Source organism: Sinohyriopsis cumingii, chromosome 8, assembly GCF_028554795.1.
Source record: "Sinohyriopsis cumingii isolate HCF-2022 chromosome 8, ASM2855479v2, whole genome shotgun sequence".
Taxonomy (NCBI): domain Eukaryota; kingdom Metazoa; phylum Mollusca; class Bivalvia; order Unionida; family Unionidae; genus Sinohyriopsis; species Sinohyriopsis cumingii.
In genome coordinates, this window is record NC_142968.1 from 7,613,726 (window position 1) to 7,631,501 (window position 17,776).

Below are 17,776 nucleotides of genomic sequence, written 5' to 3' on the forward strand. Positions count from 1 at the left end.
TCATGCATGTATCACTCGATCTAACAACGTTTAAAGTTTGCTTGGCCATCCGGTAAGCGGCTACGCTTTGCCACCACCATGTTGGCCTCATGTGATGATAGACTGGTTTTCATACCTTCCATGTAAGGAAAAATAGGGATATCGAGCTGACTTTGAAAATAAAAGTCTACTGGACGAATCTAGTCCACTGGGCGTTTAGACTGACTCAGCATATACGTTTATTGCAATCAACCAAATGATCCATACCGCACCCTCCGACTATTCTGGTTAGAACTCGATAAATTTAACTCACGATCAGCTTAGTTACTACTCAATTACGTGTTTGTTTCGGGCGTCAAGTGGTGGCGGAAAATTCCTGGGGTTTTCCCTACTTTCATCAATATTTGCAAAATTCAAGGACTTTTCACGGTCAGGAATTCTTTTTGGGGTCATTTCTCCCGACTTTTTCCCGATTTCCCGGTAGCGTGTGAACCATGTAACCATACTGCATTTAACGCAGGGCCGGATCGGGGTGGGTGGGTCCGGGGTTTAAGGACCCTCCGAAGGTAAAAACAAACTACACACAAACGTACAGTCACTTGAAATTTAACCATCGTTTCAAACTTGTACACATTTATTAGGATTTATGTACGCTTAGATTACATAGGCACAGACGTTTGCTTTGGTGCCCTTTCGAGGAAAGTGAGGGCCCTTTTTAAACTTTGGAACCTCATCCAACACATGACCTCATCCGGTCATGTAAAGCACAAGGAGTTATCAATTATTGTTTGACTGAAGGAATTAGCAGAAAAATTGTTGTATGTCGTAAGGAAATAGCAGGAAAATTGTTCTCCGATGCATAAGTGCCAGATTACGCAGGCGTGGCAAACTTTCTGAAAATGTTAATGCTCTTGACTCTAGCTCTAAGGTCCCCATATACATAAGTTTCAATAATGTTACTTTAGCTGTAAAGTCTCTATATACATAATTTTCAATAATGTTACTCTAGCTCTAAGGTCCCCATATACATAATTTTCATTGTTACTCTAGCTCTAAGGTCCCCATATGCATATTTTTCAATGTTATTCTAGCTCTAAGGTCCCCATATACATAATTGTCACTGTTACTTTAGCTCTAAGGTGCCCATATACATAATTTTCAATGTTACTCTAGCTCTAAGGTCCCCATATACATAATTTTGAATAATGTTACTTTAGTTGTAAAGTTCCAGATATAGATGATATTCAGTGACGATTTTAAGACATCTAAAATGCTCTAAAGAAAAATTGCGACTTATTGGTGGTGCTTTGGTAACGGCAATCATATAACACACAACGCATATCATATAATTCACAACGCATATCATATAATAACATCATGCAAAGTAATGATAAATGCACAGCTTACAACATGCACATCATGTGTTTAAAAATGCAAATACCAAATAAACACATACAAATACTCAGAGATGAACATCACACCATAAAACATACAAATCATGTAATAATGAATGCACATCATATATACAAAGCATACCTAATTACGTCCCTTAACAATGTGATCTTCATTATTTGAGATGCACTTCTGGGGTAACTGGCTATCCTTTTGTTTGGATCTATGTAGGGATGTAAATAGAAATTATTTACTTTTTATAGATGTCATTAAAAAAACGAACTGTTTTACAAATATGCATGTACTGTTGGGTTATTAACACGGCACAATGTTCATCGAAAGGAACTGTAGTACTCCAGTCGTAAGTAACCCATGTGTATGATGGAGATAGATAAATGAATGATGAAAGAATGTGTGTGTGTGTGTGTGTGTGTGTGTGTGTGTGTGTATGTGTGTGTCGTCTGTATGTGTGTGTGTGTGTGTGTGAAGAGGGTAGGTGTGTATGAAAGAGGAAAAGAAAATAAGTTTTGTATTCAAAGATGCAAATGGAAAAACTCAAATGTGGGACAGTGGATGGCTGCCTTAAATATAAACCATAAAGTTATCAAATTTAAATGGTGTGTTTATATGTGTGTATGTTTGTTTGCAGGTCTTTAATGCATATATCTCGATTATATTTAGTTGTATTTATTATAAAATAATGTTTAGAAATGTCTGTTCCTATGAATCATTATTTGCTCTTGCTGTGGATTCAATTCAACCTATCCATTCCAGTCAGCCAATCACTGGAATGGGCGGAGCTTTCAGTCAGACAATCACAGGATTGGATGGGAACTGATTAGTATGCATTCATATATATTCATATGTTGTTGTTTTTCTGCCTTTTATGTGAATGAAAAGACACAAACTCGCCCGCTTTCTCATTGGAAGTAAGTAAATTTCAAAATATCACTCTCCTGGTCAAAGCAAAGTTTGTGGGGAATAATAGCCATTTTCTATACTTTTTTGGCATAACCAATTACAAAATAACACTTACTACCCAAGAACAAAAATTGTGTTACATATTGTAATTAACATCTGAACTCCTCCTATGTTTAAAATAACAGAGATATTACATCTAAACAAGGCAAGTATATTGAAAATACCACTTGTAAGAAAAGGATAAGAAATTCAAGACATCATTAGATAAATGAAAATATAAATATCCAATGGCATAAATAAGAGTTATTTTAATGTTTAAGTAACATGGTATCAGATGCTACATGGTGTAACATGGCATCATATGCTGCATAGTGTAGGTAACATGGTATCATATATTATATGGTGTAGGTAACATGGTATCATATATTATATGGTGTAGGTAACATGGTATCATATATTATATGGTGTAGGTAACATGGTATCATATATTATATGGTGTAGGTAACATGGTATCATATATTATATGGTGTAGGTAACATGGTATCATATATTATATGGTGTAGGTAACATGGTATCATATATTACATGGTGTAGGTAACATGGTATCATATATTACATGATGTAGGTAACATAGTATCAGATGCTACACTCTAGCTGTAACTCTAAACCTCAAACTTATTTTCTTGGGTGTGTCCAACTAACCAAATAACCACACATACACACACTCACTCTCTCTCTCTCTCTCTCTCTCTCTCTCTCTCTCTAAGCATCAAAGTATATATATATATATATATATATATATATATATATATATATATATATATATATATATATATATATATATAGAACACTTGCAATGGCACGGCAGAAATGGACAACTATGTCATCCCCCCATCGGATACTGAAGGTATTTTTCAAATTTCTGAAAAGACAGAATAAAAAATTTGTTTCATCTAAGTAAAGCATGTTTTCTTATAGATGAATTAAGCCAGAAGCGATAATTTGCATACGAGGATAACAATCCAGTTTGTATTAGACAGCGCATGATGAAGTACAAAAGAATCACAAAAAATAAAAATGTGTTCAGTGGTTGCTATTTTAAGGGAGACAACACCGCCAATAGTCCTTGGGGTGGAGAGTTACACTCTATGAAAATAGGGTTGCAATGGTTGTATAATACATAATGTAAAATATATGAAGTAAAGTATATTCAAATGACCTTAGCATAATCTTTATATGTGTGTGACTCATATAAGCAGTCAAAAGGTGATTAAATAAAAATTGAAATTGCCTTTAAAATTTCGTCTTCTTTAACTCCGATAAGAAGCCAGGTGTACAATTGGTGATATTCGAGCGCAAACCTCTTGAAACGAATGGTCTCCACTCCGTCTTCAGTCTTTCTTGCTAGAACGTTTCGTACTAGTCCAAAGCTTTAAAGAGATGAACCTTATAATTAAGAAATGACAACATTGCAGATTTTGTACGAGAGGATGTGATATTCTTGGCTTACACAGAGTTGCCTATTTTGTTGAAAACATAACTGTGTAGTATTATTATTCATATCTGACAATGTTTAAAAAGTTGAATCACATACACAAACAGTATAGAGAAAGCGAACCTGAATTTTTCGTCCTCATGCTAAGGACTTCAGCAGCAGGCTCATTCAATCTCTACTAACATCACTCGATGGAATGCTGAGCCATGTTAACAGATCGTCCCAGATGTGCGGCATGCTGTAACGGACGCCCTTCCCCCGTCCCTGTTCAGCGTCGGTTTGTGCACACGGATAAAGATCGATTCTTTAACCCCACGCTCAAACCATGCCTGTTCTCGAAATAAGAGTTTTACTGAGTTCCAAGTAACAGTATGGCCAGGGTAAACAATGTGGATATGCCGTTATTGTTGTTGTTTTTGTTGTTGTTGTAGGGTTTAACGCCATTATTCAGCACAAGATAGGCTATACATGGCGGCCAGTATAACTGGTGAAGGAAGAACCCTGGAAAACCCAGGGAAGAACCACCAACCCACGAGAAGCTACTGGCAGGCTTTCTCACGTACCAACGTTAGCCGAGGCTGAGACTCGAACTCACGCAGACAGGGGTGAGAAGGCAGTGATCTGTAACGGTGAGCGCTTTAGGTCATTCGGCCACTCGGTGCCCGGATATGCCGTTATACGTCAGACGAACTTGAACTTGGGTCTTCTATCTGGACTAAATCTCGATTTGGATGTCCTTGCTTTTCCCCCAACATAGTCGTGATGGCACTGATTTTCACCCTGTCCTTCACACTAAATGTGATACATAGGTCCACAAATAGTTCTCTTATCAGACCTATCCTTTGGGTGAACTAATATCTGTCTTAGGGTCCAGTATGGTTTAAAACACATTAATTTCGTATCGTTAAAAAACGCGCTGCAGGCATTCGGAAGTCCATTGTACATTGGGCAGGATGATGCTACCTTTCGAATCGATCACTGCCATCTCACCTCTGTCTGCGTGGGTTCGAGTCTCGGATTCGGCTAATGTGGGTATGTGAGAAAGCTTGCCAGTAGCTTCTCGTGGGTCGGTGGTTCTTTCCGGGGTTTCCCGTGTTCTTCCTCCACCATTAATACTGGCCGCCATATATAGCCGATCGTGCGCTGAAAAAATGTCGTTAAACCCTACAACCTTTCGAATCTATTTTCTCAGTTGTTCTGTTCTTCTCGGTATTGTCATTAGGACTAGCTTTCAGTCTGTTGGAAACCTTAATCGCCCATGCCGAATGCCTGAAGCGTGTTTTTCAAAGACAGCAGCATTTATCCGTTTTTAATGCTTTGTATTTATCCGTTTCTAATGCGCTATATTTATCAGTTTCTAATGCGCTTTACTTATCCGCTTCTAATGCGCAGCTAATAGCCTAGATCTGCTCTGTCAATGATACACCTACATCCTACGTCTAGATGATGATACGCAGACTTAACACTGTTCGCGTGGGTCCAAACTAGAGGTACGTTGCAGAAACGAGACACCTTTGCTGATATCAAGGTCATTAACGTGTTTTTTTTTTGGGAAGCAAGTGTAAAAGTATTTGTGTATATTTCTAAAGAAAGAGATACGCGCGCCCGCATGTGTGAGTGTGCTCAGATAAGAAAATGTAGACATACAAAGGGAATAGGTAAGACAACAAACCATAATGAAAATTTAGCTCATTATATATAGCATTAAAAACGTTACACTTTTCTTTAGTGTTTAAACATTTAAAACGTTCATATAAGATTATTTGCATGTTTGGAATATGACGTTAATGTATGCATTATGAATTTATGTATCTGTGTGTGTGTGTGTGTGTGTGTGTGTTTGTGTGTGCAAGAGAGAGAGAGAGAGAGAGAGAGAGAGAGTACAACCTGTTGGGGCTCTCTTGATTACTGACATCCCTCACATGAGGAAGGGCCACATACTTTCCAAATTCATCGTTCGGTCTCACGTATCTCATTCCAGAATTTTCAACTCTTATTAATGGAAAGGGAGAATGATACAAGAATGCATTTTTGCAAAGTAATGGCACAAAATATTAACATGTCTTGCCAATGTTGACATTTATATTTGGAATATCGAGGAGCACAGTAAGCTTACTTAGCTTGTATGTTAAATATACATGTAGGCAATTATCGTAACGTATTATAATGTACACCTACACATCCTGTATTGTAATGACTATGCTTCAAGCCAGTCATGTAGGCAATTATCGTACCGTAGTCTAAAGTAAACCTACACATCTTGCATTGTAATGACTAAGATTCAAGCCAGTAGGAATGCATAAAGTGAATGTGTGACATTAATCCATAACTGGACTATGTCCAAGCAATTGATACAAGAGTGTATATATTTGGGTCAGACTAATATTCATTCCGTTTAATTTTCCAGCGACCGAATTGCCCCTCTGCAAAATCAAAATGATTTGAAAGAGAAGATTCCACTCTCTGAGTACCGGTAATTAACAATAGTCACAGTTTTCGCCATATTTGTTGATAGGGAAGATATCGGCAACATTTACACCATTAATTATAGCAACAACAAATTTGCAAAAATGCAACAATTACAATGTAATGAAAGCACATAAATGATGAAAGAAGAAGAAAAGACAACGAACAGTACAGCTTCAAAAAGCCTGAATACTTGAACAGCCACAACAACAATTACTTCAAATCATACATAATTCACTTAAGGAAACACTAAAAAAAAACATAAAAAAAATAATGAAACAAAAGAAAGGAAAGAACAGGTCATATAGGTGTTTCAAAGGCTAGAATGGGGTGCATGTGGAGCAAACCTTATTCCCAAATCATCGTCTTCACTGCCCCATCCAAAATAGAGGTTTGAGAATCCATTGACTTTGATGTATTGTTCTGGCGTAAAACCAACAACCCCTCCGTGGAAACCATAATATGGAATTCTGAAGATAAAATGTATTCAATACAACGGTGAGCTATTTATTATTTTGCAGACATGTACATTTTATCATGGATGGTTATGTTTTAGAAATTCTGGTTCTGTGTAGAGAACAAATTTAGAAAATCTAAGCACAATAATGCAGTCTGCCGATACTTGAGTGAATAATGTGTATCAATATTGTCTTAATATGTTCGTGTATAATTACCTGTCTCATTAATTAGCATTCGTCACCCATACATTTCATTTTCATGTCTTTTAGACGCACATTCTATAGACACTGTCTGTACACAAGACCAAATGCCTGATTTGTTATTATTTAATTAAAAGACAGATACAGAAAGAAAAGCATTTTCTTGACCTCGACCGGAACAAAACGTAAATGTAGTTTTGGTATTAATTCTATAACGCTTTTTTTCACGCTTTCTTAATATTTGTAGGCAAATACATGGAACAGAATTCAAACCACATACAGATTTATCAAAGCTACATCTGATGTTGATTTTGTGTTTAACAGCACATCAACAAAAACAGGATGTTTAGTGCCAGGGCTATTCGATTCAAATGTCTTGTCTAAAAAGACTTCATGCTAGGTGATCTTGTCTGATTCGATCCTAGTATTCGAACTCGCACCATGCTAACCACTCAGCCACCGCAGTGACATATGAGAAATAGTCCCTAATTACACCAACATGCTCTCTCTCATGTACTCACACACACACAAACACACACACACATTGTTGTCCAAGAGACAGTAAACGATTATTTTGTTCATTCTGCTTTTACAATGATGAGTAAACAAACAGAACGGTGTTCCAACGTACAAATTCATGTGTCTCTTTGTGGCATTTCTAAAGTCAGTCCTATTGTTTAACTTCTGCATGTGAAGTGAATATATTTAGCCAAACAGGTCCTTTTTTAACACGTTGTGAGAAAAGTGTAAATGGTAATTACCCATTGTCCTTGTATTTTGTGCTTCCGGTCATGAAGTGAATCGGCTGACTTCCACAGCGATACAAATTTCTGTCGTCAGTCATCAGAGAGTCGACGTCATGGATGACGTAACACGTATAGCTGGATATCCCACGGGCCGTACGGAACCCTGCATTTACTAACAATCCTCGATTAAACTGCGTTGGCAATGCCTTTACAAGGAGAGAGAAGAAGGGATTCAATCGGTGACTGTCTGCATAGTGTGTACTTTAATCTCAGACTTGAGCTTTTCAAGTAGAAATTTTGTCTTGATGAATCTTAATATAAACAGTATATTCCATAGTCACCAAGTCATATTTGTAATACAAAATATATCACTAATGTTTTGACAATTTCGTGTATAAGTAATTTTCAGTCACTATCACTTTATTTCAGCACACTAAGAAACACTGAAATACACGCTGTTTTTGCACACTGAACATTTTCATCATTGTTGAACTGAAGAAATAAATGTTTCCTGGTTCCTTACGTTAAAGAGATATAGACAGAGGGAGAGAGAATACATGCCTACCATTTCCACGACGTATATGCCGTACTCCAGTTGCTGACGTTGTAAAACCGTATGAAGATGGTGAACTAGAATATCTAAGTGCTCCTTCCGGTCTCTGTATGGTATTATGATCGCAGTTTTCTCCCTTGCTTGACAATATGGCGGCGCATATCTCCCGCCGTAAGACAGGTTTCTCAAGCTTTCCTCGTTGGTCACTTCTTGGAGAGTAATTGTTGGCTTTATGTTCATTTTACCTACTTGAACATTAGGAAAGCACGAAAGAGAGAAGAAGCAGAGCTTTTCAAACTTTAACAAGATTTTTCAAGTTATTACTGAAAATCTATCAAAAAAGATATACCGTACAAGTACGCCATTGCCTTATATACAGAACTACATTATTATATACTCATAAATTCTGATAATGTTTCTACTCTGATATACTGAACTATTAGCATCTGTTGTTAGTTTTGTTTTACGTCCAGTCAAAATGTTATATATATATATATATATATATATATATATATATATATATATATATATATATATATATATATATATATATAAACAAATGCAAAAAATATATCAGTGTGCCTGAAACAAAAGCATTATGTAATATGTAACGAACCTTTTACAAATACTTTTCGATTTAACGGTTTCTCTGTTGATCAAAATAAAACAGTCTTAAATATTTGGCAGTTAATGCCACATATCAACATAAAATTTCACTGAGAAACTGATCCATAGCTTACTAAAATTTAAAATTTCTTAAGTCTGCCTTCATTATTATTACGCATATCAAAATTAATATCAAGAGATGGGTTTTCAAGCAACAACTTGACTCTATTTTTAAGATGTTTAGATGCTGCGTCATGCATATATGAGGAACCTAAGATGAGAAACTGATATACAGCACGGAATGCAGAAGGTTGAAACTTAACAACGGATCTAAACCCGACTTGAAACTCGTTGCGCATAGCACGAATGTAATATTGTGGAACATTCATCTCAATTTTTTTGAATGGCTTCAACTTCAAACTCTTGTTAAGAAGCAAAATAATTTTCAAGTGAGTTATAGCTATCAATAATATCACTTGTCCATACCCGACACTTCAAAAACTTTACATCTGCGTACGTGAAAAAGCTTGCAGTAGCTTTTCATGGAGCGGTGGTTCGTTCCGGGGTTTTCCCGGGTTCTTCCTGCACCATTTATATTGGCCGTCGTGTATAGCCTATTTTGTGTTGAAATAATTATCTCATTCACATTTATTAGAGTATTCTGAAGGTGAGTGACATATTTTTCAAGATATTTCACCAGGTCTTGCGTGGCTGCTGCCAATAAACTGCTTCTGTACGGCTTGAAAACTGGGTACGTCGACATTTGGTACAAAGTTTAGACGCGACTTTTTAACTTGTCCATTTGCAAACGTGGTACTTGCTTTTATTTGCATTGGTTGCTGTACTTGCTTAGGTTGTTGTACTTGCATTGGTTGTTGTATTTACCTTGGTTGTTGTATTTACCTAGGCTGTTGTACCTTTGTTGAAAGTCTGACTTGTCATTGGGATAATCAAGACATTTTTCTCTGATAAATAAATCTTGGAGGGTCACGTTCCTTGTACTCATATCATAGAAGTATGTAGAATATCGCTGCACTTAACGCATTATCCATTTCTTGCCCAACTTTATTTTCCTGTCCAGTTGAAAACCCCATTTTGCGAATGATGAGTAAGCAAATTAGGTGAGTTCTCTGTAACCAGTCCCCCCCCCCCACAGTTATTTGTATCTGATGCTATTTTGTCAGGATAGGGTAGTTCGAAATGTCTTGGGGCCATTAAAATGTTAAATGTGATTTTCTGATGGGTTTAATATATTTTTGGTGAAATTTTATAAACGAATTGAATTTTCTCGACGTCATTACCGCCGGTAAATAGAGACTCGCCTCCAAGCGGTTGTCATCACTGAACTTAGATGATTCATGCATGAAGCAAGAAATAATATACTCTTTCTGAATCATTATTGCCCTCTTAAACTTTGACACCCCCACTCCCCTCCTCGACGGACACCTAGCATAGTAGCACTGCATCGGGCACTCGCCATACACATGGATTCTAACAAATGAGAGGAGGTCTGTCTCTCTTGTAAAGAATAATTTTGTTAAGATGTGTTCGTTACCCTCTTGAAAATTAACACAAAGGTTCTTTCCTTTTCCCAACCTTATTCCCGATTGAATATGTTTAGAGTAAAATATTACAACCAACTGTCGTGATGGAACCATAGTCTCCGACTGGCAAGCGTTTGATATAATTGCGATACCAGCAAAGTCTGTGAAATGTTTAATCATCTCCAGTGGGAATCGCTCAAATCCAGGGGAACCAAGACCAAGCTGACTATGTTGTACAAGATAGTGAACAATCTGGTGAACATACCCACGGACAACTACTTGAACCTAGTGTATAGCCAAACTAGGGTAAACCTCAGGAAGAAGTTCCAACTGAAGTCAGCATCAAAACTTGTTTCAAATTCAGCTTCTTCCCACGTACAATATGGACTTTGAAAAATTAACATCAATAATTGCAGAAGCTCCTGAGTTTGTATCTCACAAGCAGGAGCTTTCCAAAATCACATTCTAATGAACTAGTCAGCTACAAGTAAGACCTAGACATTCTCAAGGCTATACCGGTTGAGGTACATCCATCTATCTCATCTCCGTTACATTAGCCGGATTGGTCCGAGTATGACACTTTTTTAACTTCTGCCTTTCCTATCATTACTTTTCTATCTGTCCTATTGCTACCTTCCTTCCCTTATTCCTAACAAAGGCCTTCCTGTTGCTTAATAATCAAGCGTGAATGCCTCAACAGATGGATAGATAGATAGACGGGTAGATAGTGCTTTCATTTTTAATACTACAGTACACCCCGATACGATACAAGCATCAAATTTCCAGAAAGTCACTAAAGTTACCTTGTGTGTGCTTTGTGATAAATCAAAGCAAAACCTACCCACACTTAGACGTAAAAGAGAAATAAACACCGAAGTGGCCTACAAAACACAATAGCATGCAGATGAAGTGTTGACTGCGATCTAGATTATTTTCTTGCTCAACAATAATCTGATTTAGCGTTCACTTAAATCTTCCTTGTCACTTTGAATAATCCAACTATTCTGTATCTCATACATAATTCTTTACAGTTTTTAATAAATTAGTAGCTGTGTTTACATATTATTTCAAAACTGACTCCTAATTCATTATAGATAGTTCATTACAATGGCATACTTAACTAAATATATTTTTGATTCAATGCCACTTTAGGACAAATTTAATCGTGTCATTCTTCTTAAATAGTGCAACGTCAGGATGTATGTGGAAAAGTCACGTGTGCCTTATGCAAATAATAACACACTTTTTGGGATGAAATACGACGTTGTACTCATCCATGACTTCATTAACTAAGAGAAATCAAATTCCAAATTTCATCTAATTACATTCGTCTGTACCCCTTATAAATTTTAATATAAGAAAATAAATTCACTAATTCGACTTTTTACTTGCACATGCATACCAAAGTGAAATGTAGCACTTGTTTAGTACATCCAAAACAAGATTTTCTTGAAGGTTTCAATAAAAATGTATATTTGTCCCAATATATGCTGTTGAGTGCCCTTTGACTGAAATACACCTACAACTAATCGGGGGTAAAGACAAAATCCACCTCCTCCTATCCCCCGTCTTACACCCCAAGCCCCTAATTATGAAATACAGGACATGTATCCCTTCCTCTAGTCTTAGTTTGAGCCCTTTTAAACTTGTAAACCGTAACTAATATGCATCTTTGTGTGTCGGATGGCTTTGTAGAAAATATAGAGTAGATGAAAAAAGACACCATTGGTCGGGGGACTATTATTCTGTCGAGATAGTTTGCGGGTTAAGTGAAGCCCCAATGCGATCAAACTGACTAGGAACTTCACGGATCGTTAGCAAGACCTCAAGTCCCTCGACGAAACCCTGAGAGATATGGGGCATTACATATGGGGGGAAATAGAGCATTACTAGGATAAAGATATAAGTTTACTGTATTTGACTATGGGGACTGTATTAGTACCGTGAGTCCTAAAGCTCTGAGATGTCTGTATCTGACTAGTATTGTTATATTTTGCGAAGTAGTTAAAGGCTAATCAATAACTGTATTGGATAAACATGAAATTCTATAATTAAACTCAATATGTGGCATATCGACGACCAGTCGCATTTCTATTTATTTATCCCCATCCCGTTTTCTTTTTGGGTGGTTGTGTTGTTGAGTTAATTAACTCATTTCATAGTATGAGGGATGTATATATGTATTTATCTCTAGGCCAATATCAGATCTTGAAACCCGATTATATAAATACTGGGGGTTTGGGGTGGGGGATAAGGTAAACAGACAGAAAGCCACAGTTTAAATTATTATAGTAATGGCGAGTGTATAGGACATAAAGTCAAATTTTGAATTTCCAGAAATGTATTAAAATCATTAAATTCTAATCATTCTTAATTATTACTATACACTCGCAATAAATTGATGGCTTCACGGGAAAAGAGAATTTGTTTAGTGACTGAGGTCTCAAGGCCAACTTGGAAAACAAGCCTATAACACGGAGAACACTCAGTTGATTTAAGGCTTCTGTTTGACATTAAAATTTTAAAACAAGCAAATAACATTTATATTATTGAGGCTTAAGGCTTTTCTTTAACAGTAAAGGGATTATAAATGTAAAATGTTTGTTTAATCTTTAATCACCCTACAAATAAATATGTTATTAAAATGAAACCTTTTTTGTGCTAAATGGTTTATTGGGCATGGAGGTCATTCCAAGTTCCTTCGTGGCGTTGCTGTGAACATTCAACTGACCAAAAATACAACAGTGGACCCAAAATTATCAGACTAAATCTGTACTAGCCATTAAAATTAAATCATGAATGAACTTTTGCATTGGCAGTGACAATTAAAATAATGTCATAATTTTGTTATTACTATGTACAGTCAACTCCGCTTATATGCACAGCCTCGGGACCGGACCCAAGCTATGCATATAAACGAAGTATGCATTTAAGCGGACTTCATGTATATTTACAATATACAATGGGACCGTACGTTCGCAATGCACTTTAGCGATCTATGCAATTAAGCGATATGGATTTAAGTGGAGCCGACTGTATTCTTATTTTGTTAAAAATTGCAACAAAATATCTTAAAATATATATATATATATATATATATATATATATATATATATATATATATATATATATATATATATATATATATATATATATATATATATAAATCATACGGGTGATATTCTATGGCTTATCATGATCATATCTCAATGAAAAAGTTTGCAACATTACAAAAGTTTCAAACTGTGACCTTTTGTCCTGTGACTTTTTATTCGAGAACAGGGGAATTATTCCCTATGTTTTTGTCAGGTAGGGGATTTTTCCACTGGAGATTTTGTTTTACACCCAACTAATGCATGCCCCATATTTATTGAATTACTTAATGCAAGTATATTTTAAAATTACCAGGTTTAAATATTTAAATCCGATCTGAGATTGATTTATATCATAAACGAATGAAGAATTTTTTTGTGCTAAATATTGTTCCATTTTGTACAACTGTATTGGTTTTAAAATAAATATGCATGACTTGAAAGGGAAATGGTCTAGTCTCATATGAATAAGTCTACGCGAAAAGAAACAGTAAATAATGGCGCGTGAAGTCAAAGCAAAATCGATTCTGGTACTAATTTTCGCGAGGTGAAATTCTTCACTATATTCATTCAATCTTCAAGTCGGCCTTTCGCGCAACAAATTGCCGAGACTTGCTACACATTCCCATCTACGTATATTATAGGCATTTTCGGTGCTCTGCCGGAATTTATCGATATGTTGCGATTGCCATTTGATTTAGTGAAAAGTGGAATAAAACCCTTACCCAGATGTGGAGGCTGTTCTGGACAAAGCGGAAGTGCAGATCGATTTTGTGTGAATCCTGTTTTCGCAATCAAGTGCTCCAAATTTTCTGATGTGTTCGCACACAATTTAGAGGAAACGGTAGGTAAATTATAAAATTTCGCGGTACTTTGGCTACTAGATCCCTTTGTATTATCACAAGATCTATACATGTGCAACATGCATTGACAACCTTGCAAATACATCTGCACTGATATTAAAACAAGGACAATCAATGTTACAAGCAATACCATTTTTTTAGAATTTAGGTTACATGTGCAACCGCTTCCCGTTTTCCCCATCATTTCATGAAGATCAGGTGAGTTCTACAAAATCAGTGGAATATGTCAGAGCCAGGAACAATTCTATCAATAAATTCACGAGTGTGGTATTCCACGTCTATCACTTGTATATCTTAAAGTGTGTCAGATCACATTCCAAGAATATCGAACTGCTATCTTGGTATTATCACACTCTCTTCATGTTGATCTGCAGATGTCTAGTGCTCATTTACAGGAATGTGTACACGTGCAAGACACTGCTCAGGTAATGTGACACAACGTTATCCAGACAAAGGTTTTCGTTACTCGCTTGCAAGGTCGTGAACAAATATAATACAAAATTAACTATTTCCGCTGTTAAGAAATAAGTCACGTGTCACGAAACGCTGCCATCCATAAGACGATTAGGTAACTACTTCATTTGTTTTTAGGATCCGGGAGCTTCAATGATGAACCACACGTGCAGTGTCTGGGGTAGTACTGGTTGTAAATTCTATATTTGAAGATCTTATCTGAAAAGAAAGTAAATGATGAATAGAAAGTATGCAGTTCACAAATGTCAACAAGAATGGGTTTGATTTTCGAAGAAGATACACTCCACAGCTCAACATTAAAAAACAACAAGCAGACGCATCTAAACGCTGTTTGGACATCAATTTTTTACATGCCATTTTCTCAGAATCTCCTTTTCATCCCTATGTTTTTGTGAGAGATATTGTAACTGTCAGAAGTTCCACTTGTCCGTCTGTCTTTCCATCCTTTCATCAGTCCGCCTGTCCTTAACTCTGTCTCCTCTTAAACAACTAAACTTGCTACAGAATCTGTCTATGCGATAACCACCAATGAGATTGGTATGATGTTGGGGCACAGCACATGGGGTCCCGGAGAGAGGACCCAAGGTCAAATTTGCAATGATTGCAATACGAGAGACATTTGTGAATATTTGTTAACCAAACTGTGTATATTAAACGAAGGCGGAACGTCACATAATATGTAATGGATAATGGCCTACGACCTTTGCGTCGTGGTGCGCTGGATAGTGGGTGTGGAGTAATGGTTTGGGTTGGGATGGGTGGGTAGTTGTTTACGTCTTTCGAAGGGACTCGCGTTCTACCGGCTGAAATACATTTCCTGAAATCACAGACAAAATCAAATTTTTTACATTTAACTGCTGAGTACTGAAATTTTCCTGAGAAATTTCAACATTTTGAAACAAAGGTACATGAAAATAAACCATGGCTTTGTTCCAAAATGTATTCGAGCTAACAATATAACTCTGACTGGCACCATTTTTAAGACTAACCAGATATCATAATAAATCTTATGGTAAAAGCCTATGTTCCTATTTCCATTCTGAATAATTAGCGAACATAAGATTTTCAAGCCGGTCATCACACCTTACTGGAAGTCAGATCAGAGCATTTTTCATTCATTTAGATCCACCACACATAAGAATCATCCTTAAGTGGTCAACGCCGTGTTTCGTTTTAGAGGAAGTGGCCGTAACAATATTTTCTGTCTGATCTGTGTCATTTTCATTTAAGAACAACCAGACATGATACGAAATCCTTCGGTGTAAACTCCGTGAAGCTATGTATTCCTGTTTAGGAGAAACAGACCAGATTAGGCCACTATGATGACTCTCAGATGAGCACCATTTTAGTACCAAATAGACGTTATAAGCATTATAGTAAAAGCATCACCATTTTGTACCAAGTAGACATTATAAGTATTATAGTAAAAGAAACACAACAAAAAGCTAATTCGTTTAAGAGGATTAGCAGTAACAAGTCTTCTTCATGGTGGATATCCATTCAAAGCCATTTTCAGTTAGGACAAATAGTACGACAAAACATGAAGTCTTTAAGTGAAAATCATGTGCCGTTACGACCATCCGTTTCCTGATGAGTATTGATGGCAAGACTTTCTTTCACGAGGGCCGGCCAAGTTCTGTCCAAAGGCATATGGGATAGACCATTTTCATTTAGGACAATAAGAGATTATAACAAGTATTTTAGTGAAAACACAATGACAATATTAGCATCCGTTCAGGGGTAGAGGTAGGAAGACTTTAAAAATAGCCATATTGGGGCACCATGAGGGGTACCATTTTGTTTAGGCCAGTTAGAAGTCACAAGAAATATTTAAGTGAAAACCCCATTTCGACAAGGTCAGGACGAGTAGCGATAACAAGCTTTAAATGATGGCAGTCTTGGTGGACATGCTGAATGCAAGACCAACATCTTATTCCGTTAGGTCCTACTGAATATCATGAATAGTTAGGTTTTTTTTTAAAGCAAAACAACATGTCTATAGTATAATCCATTCATGCGGAGTAACATAGTACGATTTGGAAAATGGCCTCCGTGGCGACCATATTATGATATAAGAATGGCAACTTTTCACTTAGGGCTAATTAGAGATCGTTTAGATTAGGTATTTCATTGAAAAACCTAAGAAAAGTTGCGATGTCAAGAATTTCACGATGGCCACAGTATCAGCCATTTTGAATGTCAGACCGGTACAGTGTTCATTTTAGATCAAGAGGACATCATAATATATCTTTAAAACATCCATGTCGACTGTGTAATCCGTTCCGGACTAGTAGCGACAAGAAAAGTTTCAACATGGTGACGAAATAACGGATGTCCGCTCGGCAGCAGTGACTTATCGATTACATGATGACTCTGTTACGATTCTATAGTCATAAACTAAGTAACACAGGGAAGATGTTACTGCATTCTGTCACGATTCCATAGGCATAAACTAAGTAACAGAATGAATATGACACATCACTCTGTCACGATTCTATAGTCATAAACTAAGTAACATAATGAAGATGACACAGCACTCTGTCAAAATTCTATAGTCATAAACTAAGTAACAGAATGAAGATGACACTGCACTCTGCCATGATTCTATAGTCATAAACTAAGTAACATAATGAATATGACACAGCACTCTGTCATGATTATATAGTCATAAACTAAGTAACATAATGAATATGACACAGCACTCTGTCATGATTACATAGTCATAAACTAAGTAACAGAATGAAGATGCCACTGTACTCTGTCATGATTCTATAGTCATAAACTAACAGAATGAAGATGGCACTGCACTCTGTCACGATTCTATAGTCATAAACTAAGTGACAGAATGAAGATGGCACTGCACTCTGTCACGATTCTATAGTCATAAACTAAGTAACATAATGAAGATGACACAGCACTCTGTCACGATTCAAGTCATAAACTAAGTAACAGAATGAAGATGACACAGCACTCTGTCATGATTACA

The 17,776-nt window shown here is 36.5% G+C and overlaps 1 protein-coding gene across 9 annotated transcripts in view; it reads right to left on the minus strand.

Annotated features, from left to right (window-relative positions):
• Positions 1 to 569: 569 nt before the first annotated feature.
• Positions 570 to 17,776, minus strand: part of LOC149792929 (beta-1,4-galactosyltransferase 4-like) — a 97,575-nt gene continuing 80,368 nt past the window's right edge. For 5 of the 9 annotated variants that reach the window (XM_089966767.1, XM_089966764.1, XM_089966766.1 and 2 more), the window contains 7 exons: positions 14,179 to 14,988; positions 8,224 to 8,459; positions 7,674 to 7,864; positions 6,601 to 6,723; positions 5,675 to 5,779; positions 3,584 to 3,722; positions 570 to 3,214 (listed from right to left, as the gene is read on the minus strand). In XM_089966767.1, coding sequence (XP_089822893.1) covers positions 3,176 to 3,214; positions 3,584 to 3,722; positions 5,675 to 5,779; positions 6,601 to 6,723; positions 7,674 to 7,864; positions 8,224 to 8,459; positions 14,179 to 14,500 — 1,155 coding nt within the window. In that variant the 5' untranslated portion in view covers positions 14,501 to 14,988 and the 3' untranslated portion in view covers positions 570 to 3,175. Of the gene's footprint in view, positions 3,215 to 3,583; positions 3,723 to 5,674; positions 5,780 to 6,600; positions 6,724 to 7,673; positions 7,865 to 8,223; positions 13,421 to 14,178; positions 14,989 to 17,776 lie in introns of those variants that run through there. The other 4 variants (XM_089966771.1, XM_089966770.1, XM_089966773.1 and 1 more) reach the window with 4 other exon arrangements.